Source organism: Temnothorax curvispinosus, unplaced genomic scaffold (assembly GCF_003070985.1).
Source record: "Temnothorax curvispinosus isolate PA1 unplaced genomic scaffold, ASM307098v1 QBEX01006326.1, whole genome shotgun sequence".
Classification (NCBI taxonomy): domain Eukaryota; kingdom Metazoa; phylum Arthropoda; class Insecta; order Hymenoptera; family Formicidae; genus Temnothorax; species Temnothorax curvispinosus.
In genome coordinates, this window is record NW_020216106.1 from 857,195 (window position 1) to 878,439 (window position 21,245).

The 21,245-nt window shown below is 37.2% G+C and overlaps 2 protein-coding genes across 8 annotated transcripts in view; one reads left to right on the plus strand and one right to left on the minus strand.

Annotated features, from left to right (window-relative positions):
* Positions 1-21,245, plus strand: part of LOC112455730 (synaptogenesis protein syg-2-like) — a 327,928-nt gene that overhangs the window by 235,977 nt on the left and 70,706 nt on the right. For all 5 annotated transcript variants that reach the window (XM_025017863.1, XM_025017859.1, XM_025017861.1 and 2 more), the window contains one exon: positions 20,639-20,768. In XM_025017863.1, coding sequence (XP_024873631.1) covers positions 20,639-20,768 — 130 coding nt within the window. The remainder of the gene's footprint in view (positions 1-20,638; positions 20,769-21,245) is intronic.
* Positions 13,526-20,498, minus strand: LOC112455731. Of its 3 annotated transcripts, XM_025017865.1 has the most exons (12): positions 19,731-20,498; positions 19,024-19,250; positions 18,707-18,834; positions 18,371-18,628; positions 18,161-18,303; positions 17,985-18,051; positions 17,712-17,889; positions 17,330-17,553; positions 17,127-17,250; positions 16,939-17,051; positions 16,310-16,428; positions 13,526-13,576 (listed from the first exon to the last, which is right to left on the minus strand). In XM_025017865.1, the coding sequence occupies exons 2-12, from the start codon at positions 19,235-19,237 to the stop codon at positions 13,555-13,557; spliced, it is 1,590 nt and encodes a 529-aa protein (XP_024873633.1). In that variant the 5' UTR covers positions 19,238-19,250; positions 19,731-20,498; the 3' UTR covers positions 13,526-13,554. The 3 variants fall into 3 exon arrangements, with proteins under 3 accessions (XP_024873633.1, XP_024873632.1, XP_024873634.1); XM_025017864.1 differs by lacking the exon at positions 13,526-13,576 and having other exon boundaries at positions 16,002-16,428; XM_025017866.1 differs by lacking the exons at positions 13,526-13,576; positions 18,707-18,834; positions 19,731-20,498 and having other exon boundaries at positions 16,002-16,428; positions 19,024-19,132.

The following is a 21,245-nucleotide window of genomic DNA, read 5'->3' on the forward strand; positions in this document are numbered from 1 at the left end:
TCCTTCCTTCCTTCCTTCCTTCCTTCCTTCCTTTCTTCCTTCCTTCCCTCCTGTCTTACTTCCTCTCGTTCTTGTCACCCGCATACACAACTTCCCAACATCGTCGACGATGGGTTTCGTGCATCGGTGGAGGTGAAAAGGGAGAGAACCAGCCGAGACACGAACGGGGTGAAAGAGAGAATGAAAAGCGATCGACGAGGGTAATTAATTTTCACCAAGGCAGGGTCGCGCTGAGAGCGGTCTTCGTCCCTCAAGAGAATTATCGTCTAAGTGCTGATAGTTTGGAAAGTTCGACGTGCTTCAAACTTCCGTATACGGCCGTACGTCGCCCCTCTTGCATAAGGGCCAATCATCTCCCGAAATGCATTCACCCGATAAAAGCGCCGTTGCTGATCGTAAGCCAGCCAGCCAGCCAGCCGGTATTTTAATGTCTTGTTGCGTGTAAAACGCGCACATCAGATAACGACAATGACTCCCATATGCTGTCTGCAAATTGTAACGATCGAACGCCCGCAACTACTCTGCGCATTCGCTAATCGTAAATTGCTAAAAGCAAAAGCATTGCACTTCTAAATTACATAAAAACGCAGGTATAACTCGAAAACGAGAACAGCGCGTACTCGTCGGGCGCGCACTCGGCTGTAATTATCCCGGCGAATTAATTCGCGCCGTCTGTCATACAACTCTAATCGCTTTCGGATATACCGTTTTCACTTTGAGAGGCGCTCGCCTCTCTCCCCTTGTCCTTCGCCAAACTTTTTGAGTGCTCCGTACGCCTCGTCGTGAATATCGCGCGCCGGAGAACTTCAGCCCCGAAACGCCTCGAAACTAACCGCAAGACGTTTCGCATCCCTTTCCCCCGCCCGTCGCGGGAAAGTGCACGTCGCTCTTATTGAGAGTTTCCACAGCGATCTAATGTGTCGCAGCAGCTATATGACACGACATCTAAAGAGGCGAATGCAGGTGCAGCTGATGCAGCTGTGCTACGTTTCGCGGGAGCAAGTTTCCATTTTATGCATATCTTTTTGCGCGCCGTCATTCTTAGACGACGAAAAAATATGGAGCAAAAATATTGCTATTAAAAGCGTAAATTTATAAACAAACGTTATTGCGTTTCATTATCGATACCTATTATGCAAATAATAATTATTATTTATCTTCGTTATTATTATCATTACTATCATTAACGTGTTTAATTTGCGCTATAACAAAAGCTGCAAAACCGAAGTTCTCGGGGCGTGCAAACGAATGAATGCATGCACCTTAATTAAATCTATTAGCGTACCGAAGCGTACATATCTCTAGCGGAACCGCGTGACTGCGATCAACAGCTTTAATTAGTAAATTAATAAAACTGAAATATACATAGAGTACGTCCTTCTCTGGGACGTTGAATTTTATAACGTCATAGCAAAATAGATATTGTTCCGCACGGTGGATCAAATAAAATAAGCTCGAAAAGCTGCCTAATTAAACATTAAACATTAAACTTCTGCGTGATGCCGTAGCAGAATATTTTCGGATGCAGATCATTAACGCGAACGGATCAGAAGCGTTCGGCCATCGTTACAATTATTTAACCAATACACAGTAACCACTTATTAATCTGCGTATTAGCCTGGTAATGCATTTGGACACATATAATGCATCTTTCATCAGCATTTTTGTCTCTAATTAATGCATGTAGATTATATCCAAATTATATAATTTTGCGTTACATATTTACCATATACGAAGATAATTGACTGCCGGCGAAACGAAATAATTAACAATGCGCACTATTCACGTATGTACTTGCTTTTCATTTAAAAATAATTTAATTATTATCGATTTAAAATAATCACGCATAAATCCTATGCTTTCTAGTTGTGTTTCAGTTATTTGATGCAGGTATAATCTAATTTAATACTCAGTCGCATACCCCCCCCCCCGCTTAGTACAATCACGAGATTAAGAGTTAAACAAGAGAGACATAATTGATTTAAATCCAATATCAAGAGCGAATTTGATTTATTGTCCGTTATTTTCCAGGTCAGGCAGTCTTGACAATAAATTGCACGAAACTATTACACAGCGCTTTCCACCGTAAACAACCTGGTTCATACTGCCGTATCCACGTATTCGCAGGAATACGTTTTTATTGCCAATACGGAATCGCGCGGGGGGGGGAGGGTATATATGCTTTCGCCGATACGTACCGTCGAATGAACAGCCGGGCACCCGCTAGATGTGCGCGCAGACGTTGTACATCACTCACAAACGGCCTTTAAAATTGGCAAGCCAGTCTTCCGTTCCGCGGTAACCCTGATGGCTTCGGTGAACGGCTATAGGAAAGGCATTTGTATGCAGAGGACATACGGCGCAGGACGTTCCCTCGGGCGAGATCGTTCTACGGTTACGATCTGGCACCTTCCGCCCGCGCTCTCGTTCCCTCCCTTTTATTCATCATCCTTCCTCTCCCGCGGCATTTCTCTTTCGCCCTATCGAGAGTGAACTCCGACTCGGCTCATAAGTAACTCCCGTACGAAAAATCGCACCGAGGTATACGCGGATGTTGCCGATCACCAAGGAGCCGTTTGTAGCCGGCGGTGGAACGTTCGGTATTCCTATTACTTCCATTTAAGAGGAAGGTAGGTCTAAAATGACTAAAAAAATCTTTAGAGATATTTTTCGAAACATCGACTACGAGAAAGGGAGCCTCGTTTATGCCTCGCTTCTTCAATATTTAATTCAATGTCATTAATAGGTTCTTAAACGGTGAAGGAATAACCGTGTTGCATGCTGCTATTTGAAAAAAAAAGTGACGAGTCGGTTTTGTAAGAAGTTGATCAAATTTTAATTACTTCGTCGTTATCCACCCCTGCGACTACTTTGCGAGAACGTTAATGAGACCTTTAACGACCCCATTAACGGGGCCCTTCGGCTTTAACGGGAGAAAATCTCCGGAACCTAAGAGAATACTCGTGAACAAGGGGAGAACGGAAAAAGAGTGCGAGTACGTGCAACAGCCGGTATTTCGTAGCAGACAAAGGACTGAATATATGCGAGGGTAGTGAGAAGAGCGAAAAGCAGATTTTCTCACCGACGGCGATAAAAGAAGTGTCGTGAAACGATAAAGAACTTCGTTACTCATTAGAGGGCATGCTTACGTTTGACAAAATCCACCATGCAAATAACGAAAGAAGCAAAGATAAGGACATAACAGCAAAATCGAGCTTATCCTGTATATCTCACCACTGCAAAGTGTTTACGATGAATTTGAAATTCATGATTGTTTAATTTGATAGATTTTATTAAGTTTTACAATGTTTCATTTGTATAATAATCTACAAATTACCTTTATCATAATTTATCTCAACACTTTTAATCATTTCTCTTTTCACTGTACAATTGTTACACGTTTCTATTATATGAATTCCATTACTTCTTTCTTCACTTATATTCAAAACCATCTTCTTAGCGTTTACATCGCTTTTGCCTTTTCAGTCGACAATTATTAATGCTTAAAGGGCCGAGTATCTGGAGCAGCTATGAAAAATAGAGTGCTTTATTAAGTGCATTCGTTCTTTTTCCTTTTCACGCTAAAACAAAAGCATTCCGCTCGAAATCGTATTGCCTTGTCTATCCTGAAAGCATCCGGAGTCCCTCGAGTATTTTCTAGTATCTTCGTCTTTATCTTTACGAGTGAGCTTATCGGCGGTGAATCGAGTATGAATCTCCCGTAAACTCACTCGGAAAATCTCTCGATCCATTATCCTCCTTGAAAAATGCGAGCAGAAACTAGATTGACATACTCAATCAGCGCACAATTTTTGCATATATTTCTATCGCGATTTCTATTTGGCTTGTTACATCATATTCAACAAAAATCTTAAATGCGATTTCAGTACTAGATTTTGAAAAGGATCTGTATAAATATTTTTATGCCGAAGCATTTTTTTAAAAATTGAAATAAGAGAGTGCGTTATGGTTTCACTTGTATAATATTACCGACGATTATACTGACTGAATAAAAGCTCCACATTTCTTTTGCTGAATGAAAATCCTTCACAAAATATATAGTTAACATTTTATGTAGACGACTTAAAACTATTACTACGAGCATAATTACTACGATTATTTTATTCTTTTTTTCAACATGTTCTTATATCGTTACTATTTTACTGCGTTTGCTTTCTATTAGCAAAATGTCGGTAAATTTACGGGATCTTATGTTTCTTGCTAGGGTCTAATTTATGTGAATGAATCACAGGTCAGGTTTGGCACGTGCGAAAACAAGCACGACAATTTGTGGTACTACAAGTTCGTAGGCTTTTGCATAGTGGATCAACGGGTAACGGGTGTATTCTGCGCACCGCTTTCTCCATCACATTTCCCTCGAGTAAACTCGACGCGTAAACGACAAGGTTGGTCGAAATTGCCCAAGCTACAGGCTTTGATGTCGAGTAGCGAACCAAACAAATAAAGAAACAAAAACAGCTGCCGTACACAGCATGTTATATCTTTTTTAGTGAAATATACTGCGAGATGATCAAAATAAAATAATAAAGCTATAACTTGCAAAGCTATAAAAGTATATAGAGAGAGCTGCGTTATTACTAAATTATTTTTTACAATTTTTAAAATAATCATTAAGCCCATTATGCCTATATACGAAACAGGAACATGCCACTTATATAAATGTTTTCTAATCACGGTTTGATATTAGAAAGCTTTAGTTAAAAAAAAAAATCTCTCAGCTTGTTTTTCCAAATGCTTTAGAAGTTAATTACTTTCGTTAATTACTTTTTATTACTTTCGTGTGCGTTCTTGAAAGTAAACCTGAGTGTTTTATTCGGTTTGACAGTCCGCCGGTTGCGAAATCAAGTGTGCCCATCAATTCATACGGGATATCATATGATCACGCGCGTGCCTTCCTTTGTTCTCTCTCTTTTTCTCTCTCTCTCTCTCTCTCGTTTCACGTTTTCCTTCGACAGTATCCGGAGCTACAGCCGATCAAGAGCGGCTAAACGTCACGCTTTGAAGTGGAGCATCGAGCGAGAGGAAATCAGATTGCAAAAAGCATGATGCTAAACATACGCTTAGTCGCTTGTATGAAACCGCCACCGTCTATCGCCGACATCTTTAGATATCTGGACTAGACGAGATCTAAGATGAATATTTCATATTTCGTATATTAAAGATCAACATAAGCGATTAACCCAGCTTGCTGGACGCGAAGAGATAAACTTGCTTTTATTTATATTATTTTGTGATTTTCACACAACTTACAAGGCCATTTGTTTTTCGTCCACTTCTATAAATCAAGATATTCGCTTTTAATGCGAAATGATTACTTCACAGAACTGAATAATATCTGTATGTGATATCTACATCGCGATGTACGAACGTGTATTGCAATTTATCGAAAAGGAGGCGATAAATTCCGTAAAATAATTTTGTCTACCGCAAAGAGTACCGCATTACGGAGCGCTCCGTCCGCAAAAAGTCCCTCGCGAAAGATTCCTCGTGTTCCCAGGATGAGAACGACAATGAGGACCACATACGATACGAATGGAAAAAAGTTCCCAACGGAATCGTGGAATTACGGTTATGATGATATTGGCGAAAGTTTCGGGTGAAATCGGGGCACCGCCTTGCGGCCAGCCGTTGTCACAGCTGCGAAAACCCTAAAACTCGACGATATTGCACGCTCGGAGCAACGTACCTATATCTTTGCCTGCGCACTCATATACGCATGGGAGTTGACGTTTCCAATTTTATTATTCGAATGCTCTGATCGGAGCGATCTGATGACCACGTGGTCATCGGAAGGAAATGACCTCTCTTCCTTTCTCACACGCAATACGTGACACACACGTGGCGCTCGTTCCTGACAATTTGACACGGGGACGGTTGACCGGGCGATTAATCTCGATTAAACGAAGTTCTCACAGTTTACTTGTTTCTGGGTTGTTTTCCCTTGTGAGCGAAGAAGCTATAGAAACACCTGCGTGATTGGAAAAACGAATAGATTGGATTTTCAGTGAACGGCATAATCGATGTCGAAAGGAAAGTAGGGTGAGATTATAACATTTGAAATGGAAAAGTGATCCTACATTTTTTATACTTGTGTGAATGTTATGTACTCTGTATTTGACTTGTGTGATGTGTAATACTTAAAATAAACTTTTGTTTAACATTCTAATTTCATAATACAAAAATTTAGATCTTTGATTTTAGCATTCGGTTTTTACTTCTTTTTTTTATTATATGCTAAAAAAGAAGAAAATAGAGTGAAATAGAGTGAAGTGCAATAATCGTAAAATATGAAAGCTAGTATAGTGAGTTTGAAGAATTAAATAATTTTTTGAAAAAAGAAAGAAATATATATATAGAATATGATGGAATGTAAAAACGAACGATTGGAACGAATTTTCCAAGTTGCATATAATTTCAATTTAAAAATATACATATTATCTTTCAATTGCAAGTACATTAATTAAGTGAATTTTAAAATAATGAAATGCTGTTGCGAATAATATATGTAACCGCACTGATGATAAAGTCGACTTCAATATTAAATGGATCTTCGATTATCAAATATCGTATTTGCCAATCTTCTTTTCTGAAATTACGCTAGTTGAACCTTGTCGCTTAAATTACCTACGATCGAAACCGGCGAGCCGCGACATATATATCGATGTGTCTTCGATTATTAAAGACTCCGCGGAATCCTCGTATTTATTCTCCCCTAATCCTCGTCTTCGCTCAGCGGCGCGGCGATCTTTCCCCGCCGATCCGATCCCGTGGAATCGCCCGAGAGTAAATTGATTTCTACGAGGTGTGGCCAGAGCGCAGAAACGATAGCTCCCAGCTAACCGCAGGTTTCCGTGGACGGCCGTAGGGCACGGACGACCGAGGGGTAAAGGACGGGGCTAAGCAAAGTTGTACGGCTTCTCGACACTGTCTGACCCGCGGATTATCGGCTTAGTCGGATAGCCCCCGTTTGGGTTATTTCTGCGCGTGGTAAGGGCTTGCCCAGACGAGGGTAGCCGTAACACTGATTTCCGGCCTCTAGCTTCGGCAGCGCGGTCACCGCATTCCTGTATTCCTTATCGGCGAGATATTCGCGTATCTTGCTCCCTCCGCAACGTAAAGACTGCGAAATACGCTATCGCGCTAATCAGTTAAGCAAGATAAATTAGCAATCGTAAAGTACCTAAGGGAATTGTGTAAGACATTAAAGTGAATTGTCATTAAAGCTAGCTCGATTATTTTCATTGTGTGCGCAAAGCTAATAATAAATGTTTTTTATTTGTTATCCGGACAATGAAGAAATTAATCAAAAATAGAAAAGAATTTTTCTACTTTAAAAATCTTTCCAATTTGACTGGTACATCGTCGTGATATTTACATCATGCTGTGACTTAATAATTATTGCGGGTTGCAATTGCATATGCACATATCGATCGTTAGCTCGCAAATAGCTCTTAATTTGCGTTGTTGCTGCTTTAATGCTTTGGAAACTACCGTGCAAATTGAGATCCTTGTAAATTAACGCTTCGAATACATTACAGTTATACAGGATGTATCATAACGTGCGGACTCGTATTAGGAAAGAATTCATTGACAAATTTGGAGTCTGTTTTTCTGTTACGCTTTTGAAACAGGTTTCGAGAGCAATTTGGCTGCAGATTTTTTTATACGAACAAAATGTTTCTCGCGCAGGGACCTCTATCGTTCACCATCGATCTTTTCGGATTTTGGCACAACCTTTCCTTGTTACTCATTTCCTCCCGAAGCACATGAAACTTGTGTAAACTCTCGTACGCCCGTGGGCCAGGTACATGAAAACCGCACCGTCGATTCAGCAACATTTCATAAAGAGCGGCTTTTCCGCTGCGTCGACGATATCACTTTCCTCCCGGCGCCGTGGCAGGGCCACGTTACATAGTAAATATCCGTGCTGGCGGTGTACACTTTTCCGACGAAATTCTCCGAAAGAATCGTCACTTTGACGTATGTAATTCCACCTATTGGCAACAGCAACGTTGTGCAATACGTGGCTGGTCGATACCTCTCTTATGTGTATATATTTCACGCAAAAATTCGAATTATCAAAAAGATACTTTTTATACATTTATATTCCGAGCATTTTCATATAAATACTTTATGCTATATATTTAGGCTAAATCGTTAAGAATATTTTATATTTATTAAAAAATATATTTATACATATAGTTCGCCAGCCGCACGATTATATCTCGGTTGACGTGATTCACGGCTCCCGAAGATTAATCATTGAGACTGCGATTTTCAAAACTTCGCGAGCTAGTTTGCTACACGCCGTGTATTAAATTTTCGAAATTGGATCCCCGGGGAGGAAAAAAAAGAAGAAACTATCTCTCGCGCGAGACGGGTAGTATCACGTACGCAATGTTATTCTTTCTCGTCGAGGCGGAAATTCACTCCACCATGCCTGGCAACGTGTATAGAACGAAAATTTTGTTTTTTATCAAGGTAGAAGCCCAATTTCGAATCAGTTTGAGAAAAGGTGGAATGTTTCGATATAGTGCCCATAACGGAATAAAAACCGCGTGCTAATTTTTGGCAGTAAACATTTTATTAATTCCAACGTGACGATTTCTGCAAAGCGAAAGTCAGAGTGTAAAAATGCTCTCTCTCTCGTCGGGATAACGATACAACTTCCACGAATCCTCCACGGGCACAATGCTCGCCCTTCGTTGAAAAAATCATCAATGAAACGCGAAACCTATGGAAGAATTCCTGCTCGCGCGTACCTGCGAAAGGGATCGCACCGGCTCGCTATTCACGCTCTGGCGTTATCCTTTTTTTTTTCAAAAGTATGTCAAATAGGCAGACGGCGCGTCACAGAGGCTCTCGTTTTTTTCAAAACGCTTTTCAGCGCGATTCGCGGCTGTCGCGCGCCGTTTGCCTCCGGGCAGGCAACAGAGGGAAGATCACGCGAGGGACGGGAGACAAGGCACACGACGGGACGACAGGGGCGATCCGCAGTTGCCCGCTACCCTTCAGGACACATAATGCACCGCGGGTAGCCCAAGGGAAATTTAGCGGACGCCGTGAAAACCGTTGTTTTGTACGCTTATACCGGCGTACACGCGAGACCGGATCCTACGTACGTATACGTAGATACGTGCGGTATAGGACAGGGTAGGATAGGGCATAGGGGAAGTAAAAAGCATTCCCGCGCGTTCCCGGCGCCGGATAATACCGTTAACGTTAACTCTATGAGCTACGGGGAAGCAAGAAAAATGGAAGAGCACGCGGTAAAGATGTCTGTGAGGCGCGGACCTCCCGTCTCTCGGAAAGTATAAATGTATAATACGCGAAAAAAAGGCGCACACGCGCGGCGGAGTGGTGCCACTTCGGTTGCCTGCAAATTTAATTAGCGTTTCTGTCTGCCGGATGCATTGACCCCGACGCAACGGGATTACTCTCACCTGATCATCCGGAGGAGACGAGTTTGTACACGCGCTCGCGTATATCCCGCGAGATCGATTAATAGAAATTTTGAATGCGTATGATTTAATCAAGAAAATCAATGCGCGCTCTCTCTCTCTCTCTCTGGCATGTAAAACCCTATCGCGACGAATCCCGAGGTGTGTACTTTATATCACGAATACGCCAAAGGGATTGGCGCCTATCGGCGCGCGCTCCGGCTTAAAATCTATAGAGTGAAATTTCAATGCACTTTTTCTCTATCCGCCTGATACTGCCCCGGATTTGAAACTAGGAAGAATTCCATATGGTGTGACTATACAGGTAGTTTCAACGCTGTGTGTTGGTTTAAGCTATGCGATTTATTTGCACTGGCTAGAGAACATTTCGGTTTACATTTATAAAGGTTTCGTTGTATAACCAATGTGTTCTACATCTTCTTGATTTTGTTACATTTTGAAACTATTATTTCATTATTATTGACTTTGACGTTTTGATGTAATTAGTGAAGAGTAAATTATAATTTTTTTTAAATAATATTTTTTTAAAAATGTTTTGTACGTGCCAATATATAGATTTCTTTTAATGGAAAATTTTGATTTGTGATAGTAATTCTATTGTGTCTTCATGAATTTTCAATTTTTTAAATTGACTTTACTACAGCGTAATCCCATCCTACATCGTGTAATCCCATATAGTATTTCTATGTTAATATGTTATTTTTCAAACTGTATGTTTTGTGCGTGGATGTTATTGTAAAACCTAGAATCGCAGAAGATCTAATTAAAAATAGTTTTACCAGAACATTGAAAAGTTTGAACATTATCAAAATGACGAGGCGCGGGTTAAAATTAATACACATCAAGTGACCCGAAATTTTGATAGTCAAATTTAATTAACTGTTATCACTCTATGTCAATGATATGCAAAAGGTACATTATCATAATGAAAATACATAACAGGGAGCGATGTAATTAATGTGTGCCTCCTCTTCTATTACAATTACAAATATAATTGATTAAATATTAATTAAAGCCAATGCGCTGTTTTCTAATAACGTTCGTCAATCTTGCGTTTAAATTCGGACGTATCACCGTCAGCCGTGGAATGTTCGAATAAATGGTGAAATAGACACCGCCGAGCCTTTCCATTTGTTCATCCGCGTAAACTCGTTTCTCCGTTCTGCGAGACTGAAACGACCAGCTCTTGGACGGTAAATTAGGGACTGCATAATATATTCCCTCCCGTGACGGCGGCACAGAGTGAAAATTCTGCTTAAAAATTCAAAACTTGGAACGAGAGACCTAATATGCGCGCCGTGCGAACTATCGCTCATGGGGCTGAAAATGTAAGGAAGAGAAATGACTCTTATGACAGAAACTCGGAAATTTGGACGAGGTAAGATAAAGGTTTCGCCAAGTTTGATAATGGAATGCCCGCCACTTTTGTTTTGCATATCATATTGTTTCTCTGTAAATGAGGGAAGAGTTGTAACATTTTCGAGAGTACCTATACAACGAAAATAATAAATGTTATTTTACGCTTTTAAGATGTAAAAGAACTGTTGTTCTCCATTCATTTTTACTTTACAAGATATTTTCGGTTGAAAATTTTCAAATTATTAATTCTTCTCCAAAGTATTAATTTCGATCTACATGTGCTTGCACATATTATAACCTTCAGAAAATAATAAGAAATTTATGATACAAACAAAATAGATATCACATAATTAGTAGGAAAGAATGTTTAAAAAATGAAAAAAATAAAATGGATTGTTAGGAAATATTTTAGGAAATAAAAACATAATTTTTTAGGAATTCGTGCAACTTTAATTTGAAAAAAAATTCGGTACTCTTTTCAGTACGACATCCACGAATATCACACAGCGGTGTTTTACAAAATCAACAGCTCCAAAAAAAAGTGAATCAGTAATAACCAATCGGATCTTTCTCTCTCTGTCTCGCATTCAAACGAAACTTTGAATGAAATAAGTTTGATCAATCATAGAACGCCCGAGAATCTCAGCGAATCGCTTTGTTTGACGTTCAATTCGAAAACTGAGAGCCGAGGAATTTGAAAAAATCCAATTCGAGTGAGAGAGAGAGAGAGAGAGAGAGAGGGAGAGTGTGTGCACGTACGAGAGAATCCGCGTTTCCTCTACGGCCGACAGACTGGAAAGGAAATCCATTCGCTATTCGCTCAGTTTTAATACGCTCGGACAACCGGCATATATACATCCGTTTCCGTTTTCCGGCACGCCGGCCGACCGGCCGGCCGCGTTGTCCTCCCCTGGCATCCTCTTCCGTCGCCCATCTCCTCCGCAAATATTCTCGCCGATCCTTCAATACCTGACCCAGACCAAATGCTGTCCAGTGGAAACGGCGTTTTCTGGAGCGCGAAATTGTGACGTGACCTTTCTCCGTTCTGCATAACGCCGATATCTCGGATTCGGTTTTTTCCTCGTTTCATCTCGGAAGCATTCAATCGTCCATCTTGAAGGGAAAGAGGCAAAATGTTATCACGAATTTCGTCGGACTTGACGTATAAATCGCTGAATTGTCTCTCAGCAATACTTGCTATTATTATTTTGCGCATCATGAAAACAAAACCGTGTTCTGTTTTTTTAAATCGATTAGAATTAATAAATTAAGTTGTTTTGAGTGATTGCCATGTATTTTATTCAACTTCATCAAATATGAAATAACTACAGCAATTTCATGTTTAATTGAAAACATCGATAATAGTGATGTACTAATTTATTAAAGTATTAATTTATTAAAGCTTCCTTAACCAAATCGTTGATTTTCTAAAATTCTGAGATCCATATCTTCGCAGTAAGTCGCGTAATGCGAAGGCATTAATGTGAAAGGATAATTTAGAAAATTATTGGAGTTGAAATGTGATGTACGCTGTGTGTACGGTAACGATAATAACGATAATAACGATAATACGCGACCGTTTCTTGGTAAAGAACAGGGTTCTCTATGAAACGCCATCACCTTTCGTGTCGCACCTACGTCAGTCGACCCTGTTATTTGTAAGTAAAACGGATTTCCTACGTCGCGGAAATGACCACTCAAAGTTATCGGTAACGCAATGTAAGGGTAGTAATAACGCGGATCTTATTGAACATGAAGCTCGTTGTGTCACGATGATACGATTACTCGGCATCGAATTAGCCATTACACGTGTCGGTAAAAGAAAATAATTTCTTTTTATTCTCGCATTTATATAATTTTTCAATAAATTAAATAAAATCTCAATAAATTCTTCAATAAATTAAATGTATCTATTATTTTTTCCTTTTATGCGTGAGCCTGATGATCGTTTGTATTAAATTTTTAATTAATATTGTAAAGAAAATTAGTTCTTTACAATGTATTTATGAGTGAAAACATAACAGAGAGAGGTTCGAGAAATGCGTTAACGAATGCATTAATAATACACTCAAAGAAAAGATTGGCTGCAGTAGCCTCGAATTGACTGCGTCAGCCAATTTCAATGGTCAAATATGGCACAGCATTTCAGTCGGCTGCAACAACCAGTTTTCAATGCTGCTATAAGCTTGGTTGGAGTTAAAACGTGACTTTGCTGCTCCAACCAATTGCCTACTTTACAGGGGCTTGCTGATTGGCTACTCCCTAACCAATAACTCCCGCGTGATGGCCTACTAGTTGGTTGCTCCAGTCAACTTACTCCTGCATAGTGGCCATCCTATGCATATTGTTACGACCATCTTATTTGATTGCGCAAACCATCTGCACGGAAAAAAAGTTATAATATATGAACACCTAAAAATATTACAACAATTTTTTCCGTGCAGATGATTTGTATATAATACAATCAGATAAGATGATAACAATATGCACAAGATTGAAGGCAACACCAAAATGCTTTAATCGGTTGATGGTCAGTTTTATTTCAAAACGAACAGTATTAAAAAATAGACAAATTATTTTCAAATGACATTAATTTATTTTTGAAAGCATTTACACCGCATATTCTAAATTAAAGTAATTTTATGATAAATCATTAACATATTTGTCTGTACATACTCACAATGCATGCCTTGTAGAAATAAAATATTTGCCATCATTCATTCTGACTGAAATAGCTGGAATGTGATCAAACAAATCATCAATGTTGATATAAGAAATTTTAGCACTCATTTGAACTTCGTATGCATGCATATGTTCATCAAAACCAATTGTTTTAAAAGTACAACATACAAGGCAAACCTTAAAGCCCTCCGTGCAATATATCCTTTGAATCTCACCAAAGATAGGCAATTCAAAATTATCTGAACCAAGAACAACATATATACCAATTTTGTATTTTGTTCCCTTATAATCAATCCATGGAACTTCTATGCAAGTTGCTTTAAAATCAACAGAGATGGACGAATAATCTGAATTTTCGTTTTCAGGCAATTCGTCTAAAATGTTCCCTGGCCCCATTTCAAATTTCCGAGTAAATCCTAGTTGACTTACTAATCTATAACACATTTGCAGAGATTCTTTGAACGCTAATGTAAAAGTAATGTTTCTTCTTGAGTATGTGGCATTAGCACGAATCTTGTTAAGCCTGTTCTTAGATTCTTGCCTCATTGTGCTAAATAAAGCTAATGGTCCTGACATTTCAAGCATTATAGGAAAGTGTAGCATAATATGATGCTTAGGTTTTAGTTTATCTTTAAAAAGTTCCTTGTACAATGTATGGTGTTCAAAAATGAGTTGCTCCAACAATATCGATATTTCAGTCTGAATGTTAGTGGCAGCAACAATATCAAATATTTGGCGTAAAACAATATAAAAATGCCAGAATTTATTATCACACGGCACAAAGTCTCCAACTAAAAAACCGAACGTTAAAAAAAAATTTATCATTTCAGTACCTGACATACTTAAATGTTTGTTTCTCACTTCCTCCTCTCTTACAAGTGGCGGCCTGTTCGAAAATCCGTTTATATAATAATCAAAACTTTTCATTCTTTCATTAAGCTCTTGAATTACAAAATGTTTCTCATTAAACATTAAATGATATAATAAATGGCCCATTCCATATCGCAGACAACCTTCTGCCATCTCATGTAACAAAGGATCTGAAGCAAAATTGTCATAAATATGAAATCCTTTAATTTCATTCCAAATTGAATATTCATTTAAACCAGAGTTGGATAGACCATCATGGATATCATTTAAGTACTTTTCTCTCCTTCTTAAATTTTCTTTTCGTATAAAGCAATCTTTTTCACAATCTTCCTTTCGGGTAGTGCAAAAACGACAATAATAAGTGGCATTAAAACCCATTGAATAGCCTAATATTGTATTGAGTCCAAGATTGTCTCCAGTTAATAAACCAAGAGCAAAGTATACCTTTTGATCACCCTGTGGCAAATGTAAAACAATACCATAGTCCTGAAGAAAATTGATTTCATCTACTAATATGCGAAACATAGCTTCATTTTTAAAATGGGCTCTATCAGATGCATGGAACAATAAAGTAACAAAAATTTCATTCAATGTAGAACGGTATTCTGGTGGAATACATGGAATAGTAACATAAGTTCCGCCTAGCTTTTGAATCGCTTTATGACTCCCCAATGGATTATTTACCTCAAAGTCGTCATAATAAACGAAAAGAGGGAAAACAATTTTGTCAGAAAAATAATCTGTTTTCTTTTTTCTCCACAATTTACCCTGAACAAAGTTAGATAATACAGCTGTCTCTTCCATTAGATATACCATGTAATTATAAATGATGTCAAATACTCCTGGAAGGCTAAAGAAAGCTTTCAAAATTGCACGAAGAGGTAGGAACTGACCATGTATGGGTACAATGTCTTTAATAATTCGGCTATCAACTCTTTTTTCACTTACAACATTTCCAACAATATATGGTTGAGGCTTAATAAAATGATCTGTTGCCTGTAAAGTTTTTATACGCTTATACTCAGAATTAAAATTCGTGAATAATTTATGAACTGTATCAAATAAATCGAAAATATTCGATACTATCTTCTCAATAGGTTCTGTTTCATTACACATAACACTTATAGCAGGCTTCAGAGATGATATAATACTAGAAAACAAGTCAGCTGTATCATCCATTACAATTTGAACATGCTTTCGGGGCAAAGTTGGATCTGCATACAATTTCGCAATGTAACGTAGCAAGTAGTTGTGAAGTTTGTCATTAATAGATTCTTTTGAGACCGATATATCCTGAAGAAAATCTGGAGAAAAATTAACATCTTCAGAGTCTAAGTCTGACGATCGTAAGTTAGCTCTATTACTTGTTTTAGCACTTTGAATACGACTCTTAAGGACAGAATTAGCTGGAAATTTATGATAGGATATAAGATGTTTTCGGAATTTTCTCCATGAATTATAATCTGATAAACATTGGGGTACTTGACACTTATATTCGGTAATCTCATCAAATTTATGAGCAGTACTTAAATGCAAATGTAGAGCATTGACAGAGGTCAAAGTTAAATTACAATTTTGCCCTACACACTTTATCATTGTGATATTTTATTTTCGAACATTCAAAAATATCTAAAAATTAATTAAAGTTCAATGCAAAACAAAATTATTCCCAACTCAAAATTGAAGTAATTTAATCATCTGTTAACTGTAAATATTCATTCACCAATGTTGCTACACTTGGTACATGTTCATCCCATTGAGTTTTCAATTGATAAATAGCTTGCTGAAGAAAAAGCCATGGCTGACTACTCTGAAAGGGATAGGATGCATGCAAAGCCTGATACGCTTTGAAACACACATCTATTGCACGTAAAGGGCTCTCTACCTTATATGGAAAATTGTCGATATAAACATACGATTCTGTTATGTTTGCTGTATTTTCACCAATGATGACAGGGAACGGCTGAAGTTGCTTCTTAGCAGCAAATAGCTTCTGCCTCATGCGTTCCACTTGCACTTCCAAGTCTCGTAAAGCCTAAAAAACCAGTTTAAATTTGACAAAAACATTTTTCTAGACATATTTTTCACATCACCTTCTCTTTTCTCTTGCAATATTATTAATTTGTTTTAAGGGGATGCTGAAATGACTGCTGAATTCTGATGTGAAATATCTGATGTATCCAATCGGAAAAAAATTACAATATCGATTTTTGTATCGTTTTCATCTGATATTGAATAATACTCTACTTTAATTTCGCACGTACTTTTATTGTTTAAAAGCGTTTTTAAATCTGTGTAACTAATACGACGTAAACACTACAGAGGAAAGTCTTACATACACACTATATATACAGGGTAGGCTATTTTAATCTACGCACTGAAATATCTTAAAATCAGACCATGCAAACTCTTATTAAATTTTCTTATAACTTCGACCAGTTGCAAGATATTTACCCGGGCATTTATGGACGGATACCTTGTATATATATTTTTTTTCGATAAAGTTTTGAAGTTCAACATCCCCAAAGACAGAAATATCTATTACCTTGATATGCAGCAGGAAACCAGCACTTAAATCTGCAGCCGTAGGACGCCACTTTCCAACATTTTTTGGAGAGAAAAGTGTTGGGATTGCTAGCAACACCTCCACAGTTTCCTCTGAAAGTAAATAGGCCTTGGAAAGAGTTTCTATTGAAAAAAGGGAAAAAAGCTAAAATTTTTTGAATGTATTACCTTCAGGAGTTGAGGATATTATGTTAGTCTTTAAAAGACTTTTTATTCTTTGAACAATTTTCTCCCAATTGGACAAAAGTTGCATTGAATGATTAGGGTACAGGTAGTTGAAGTCTTGTTCCAACTGGAATTGGACAAATATACAATATTATTTTCAAATATTTAAAAAATAAAATAATAAAATTTTAATCCTAGCAATTTACCAAAATATAACCCCAAGGCTGTCGCAAAATACGAAATTCATTGAAGTAGTCAGTAATTGCACCAATAAAGTGTTTGCCTTTTTTCTGTCTGTATTCCGTATTTCTGAGTTTCAAAAGTCTTATGGAGGCAGTCTCTTTCCACTTTATAATGGCCTCATTCTGTGGCTCCAGGCATCTCCGTAACCACTGTAGGTTATCTAACTGTGTTTCTGAAGAACCCGCTCCTATGTGTGATCATAATATCATAATATATAATATATAAAAAATTGTCATTTATAATATATCATCATATATAATATCCTGTAGTTATAGTATCAAATGAGAGTCAAAGTGGGCTTAAGAATTGTTTAAAATTCAAAATATTGTTTCTATAGGTATATACCATTAAAGTCATGAGAGTCATTCACGTCCTGCTCTTCTTCCTGTAAATTGCCACTCCGAAGCTCTGCTTTTCTAAGTTTCCCAATTAATTTCGTGTACTGATCGTATAGCTTTCCTTTAGGTTGTACTGCTCGATCAGTCCCAGTAGTCTTCTTTCTTCTCGGAATGTACCAAGTATCCTAGTTCAAATAAAATAGAATGTAGCATAAATAAAGAGAACATAAAAGTCTACTATTAAAAAATTAAAAAATAATAAAAAATATTTAAAACTAACCACAATTTCCGTAGGAAAAAGTTCTATGATTTGTTGACTAAGTCGCTTGAAATCATCCGAAGTAATTCTGTAACAAATATATATCATTAATTTTGTTTATATTTATAGTAATTAGTAATACCTAATTACAGTAACTGTGAAATAATTCGAACAGCAGTTTATTGCACCACACTCACCGTTTGTTCGGATCACTAGCTAACTCTGCTGTTACTATGTATTTTGCTAAATCTGATCTCAGAGCGTTGTCGAAGCCTTGATTTTTATACAGACCAAAATAGCTCTTGCCATCACTTGTTCGTTCAAGATAAAGCCTTACATCCTACAACAATATTTAACTTGTAATTTTTTATTACTTTAAATAATGACAATACTTAATAAGGACTTACATTTGAAACACAAGTAGGTTTTCGGTTTTCATTCAAAGAATTTTTCTTGCAACGTTTTACTTGCTGTGACTGTGATGCCTCAATCTCTATTGACAGGGGATCAGTAGGGAACTCCTCATTAACTTGTAATTCCTCATCAACTTTTTGTTCTTCAGGTATATTTGCAAAGATTAATTCTTCCAAAAGACTACCATCGGCAGCAACAACGGCATTTATTGTCTCAATAGCTCTATCTTCCAGATCTACTGCATTCTCAACCTGAAATAGAAAATAAAAGCGAAAAAGCGTGAAAGGTTAAATGAATAATTTAAAACTAACAGAGGACATATATTTTACCTTCATTGATGAAGACACTAAATTTGTCCATAAGTTCAAAAATTTAACTTGTGGGCCAAATAGAGGAATCAAAAGACGTATGTGCTCTTCCTTTAGTTTTAAAAAGCTATTCTTATCTATTTCATGTTCTAAGAGAAAGTTTACAATAAGACAAAGAATTTAAACAATAAAATGAAAATGTAAAGCATTGTGTTTCCAAATTATTAAAAATGTTTAGTAATAATATCATAGACAGACAAAAAAATACGAACAATCTATACTACAAATAATATAATATATAAAAAACCTGCTATCGAAAAACTTCCGTATAAACTTACCTTTAAATATTGCTTCATAAGATGAAAATTCCCACTTCTTTAATATATTAATTGTCCACTCGTCTGCCATAATAATGATTGTCAAATGGCTACGTTCAGCAGAAAAAACGAAACGAATAATTACGAACTCTTTTATATTTCTATGTTTTATATAGTACTTATGCTCTTCATGAGCAGCTTGCGTAGCAGTCCAGAAAGCTTCAATATTTGTCATTCCAGAATGAGATCTATAATAAAATATAACGATATTATTATTAATAAACACTCCAATAGGTTACATTAAGTAATTTAAAATAATTACATAGACTTCTATACAAGCACAAAAATTTATATTATAATTTATACATATTACAAATGTCGAGTATTATACATCACACACACGTACATACGTATATCATTACTGTCCTATTTAATAAAGAAAATTTAATTACGATCTATTATTTCTCCTACTTTCTCTTCTTCTTGTTCTTTTCTTTAGTCATGTATCTCTATTATTTTTAATATTATGCCTTGCTTAAATGCAGAAGAAAATAAGTAAAAGTTTCCCGATTACAAAAAAAGTCTATAATTGCAAGAAATTGAGAAATTTGTAAATAAAGAAAGATGATAAAAGATAAAGTAGAAGAAATATCTTATGAAGTTACAATTATTAAATTAATTATACCTACTAATATTTTAAAAGTTATGATGTTACAGTTTTTACTTACTCATTGCTCAAATATTTATCGATACCATTCTGAATCGCGAATCGCGCACAGTCTGGCACCGCACTTAGAAATACTTTTCCGCCGGTCACTCTCTCTCTCTCTCTCACCGTTTATTTCTGATATAAGAGGCTTTATGATGGAATCAGTATCGAGACGAAGAGATTCTTGTTGAGTTTGAACGACAAATAAGTCTTTTATATTACTGCGAATCGCGCACAGTCTGGCACCGCACTTGGAAATACTTTTTCGCCGGTCACTCTCTCTCTCTCTCTCTCTCTCTCTCTCTCTTCTTTCCTCTTCCTCTTACACTATTTACTGCGAACGTGCGAGCGATTTCGTCTCTCCGATAGATCTTAGGCTGGAGCAGGCTTATAGAGTACCATGGCACGTATCCACGTATTTTCTGCGTGATGCGTAACGCGCAAAGCTTCAGTCGGTTACGTGGTTATTTACGCGGGAAAGAGCCCGGTGCCGCAGCGGCCCGGCGAACTTCACGAAAACAAACTCCTATCGCCGAGCGCTTGCACGACAGACAAATTTGAGTTTGCTAGCCCGGCCAACTGTCTTATCAACCTTGTCGGTAAGGTCACCGCAGCTAAGAAATTGCCTAATGAGCCAACTACTTACTACCTTTGAAAGTTGGTTACGTTGGCCTATCTAAAATCATACATTGGAATTGCGATTTGCTGCTTCAAAAATTAAATAGTTATGGCAGAAAACTTTTATGCAGCCAATAAAAATTGACTATTGCAACAATTCTTTTCTTTGAGTGTATGTGTTTATAAAAGCAATGATTTTAAACAACTGTCGCTGATAGTAAAAGATCTATCCCGTAAAATTCTTCCGGTCGTAGAATCGACGGGAGATGCAGGTGGCAACTATTCGATCAAGTATATTTTGTGTTCTAGGGCCGCCATTGTCTGCAAGAGCGGTCCTCGGTGGAACGGCCGAGCTGCCATGCGATATTCGTCCACCTCATTCCAACGATTCCGCTATCTTGGTCGTCTGGTACAAGAGTGACGTCATTCCGATTTACAGGTAAGCTCTTAACTCCTGCTTTTTATGGTTCTTAAGCAAAACTCTTGGAAGTTAACTCAGTTAACGTACATCGCATGCGAGAAGTCGTTGAATAAAAGAGATACGTGTAAGGTCATAATTTTTGCATATCTAACATTTTTTCTGTTTTATTCCGATAAATATACTTTATATGTAATTTTGTAATATCACTAATATTACTAAGAACTCTTGGTGATTGATATCGTCTCTTAAAAACTTCTTCTAAGAACATTTTCCAGACTTTGGTAATCAAATATAATATTTGAGATAATATATGAATTAATAAGATTTTATTAAGACACACACCCAAGAAAATGTTCTCTCAGATTGGAATCTTTGAAATAACATTAATCTTTAATGAATTAATTATATCTCGAAATCAAATAAAAAATAACGAAATTAATTTTTGTTAACATGTTTTCAAAATGTAAGTTGTATCCACATTTAATGTTGTATTTT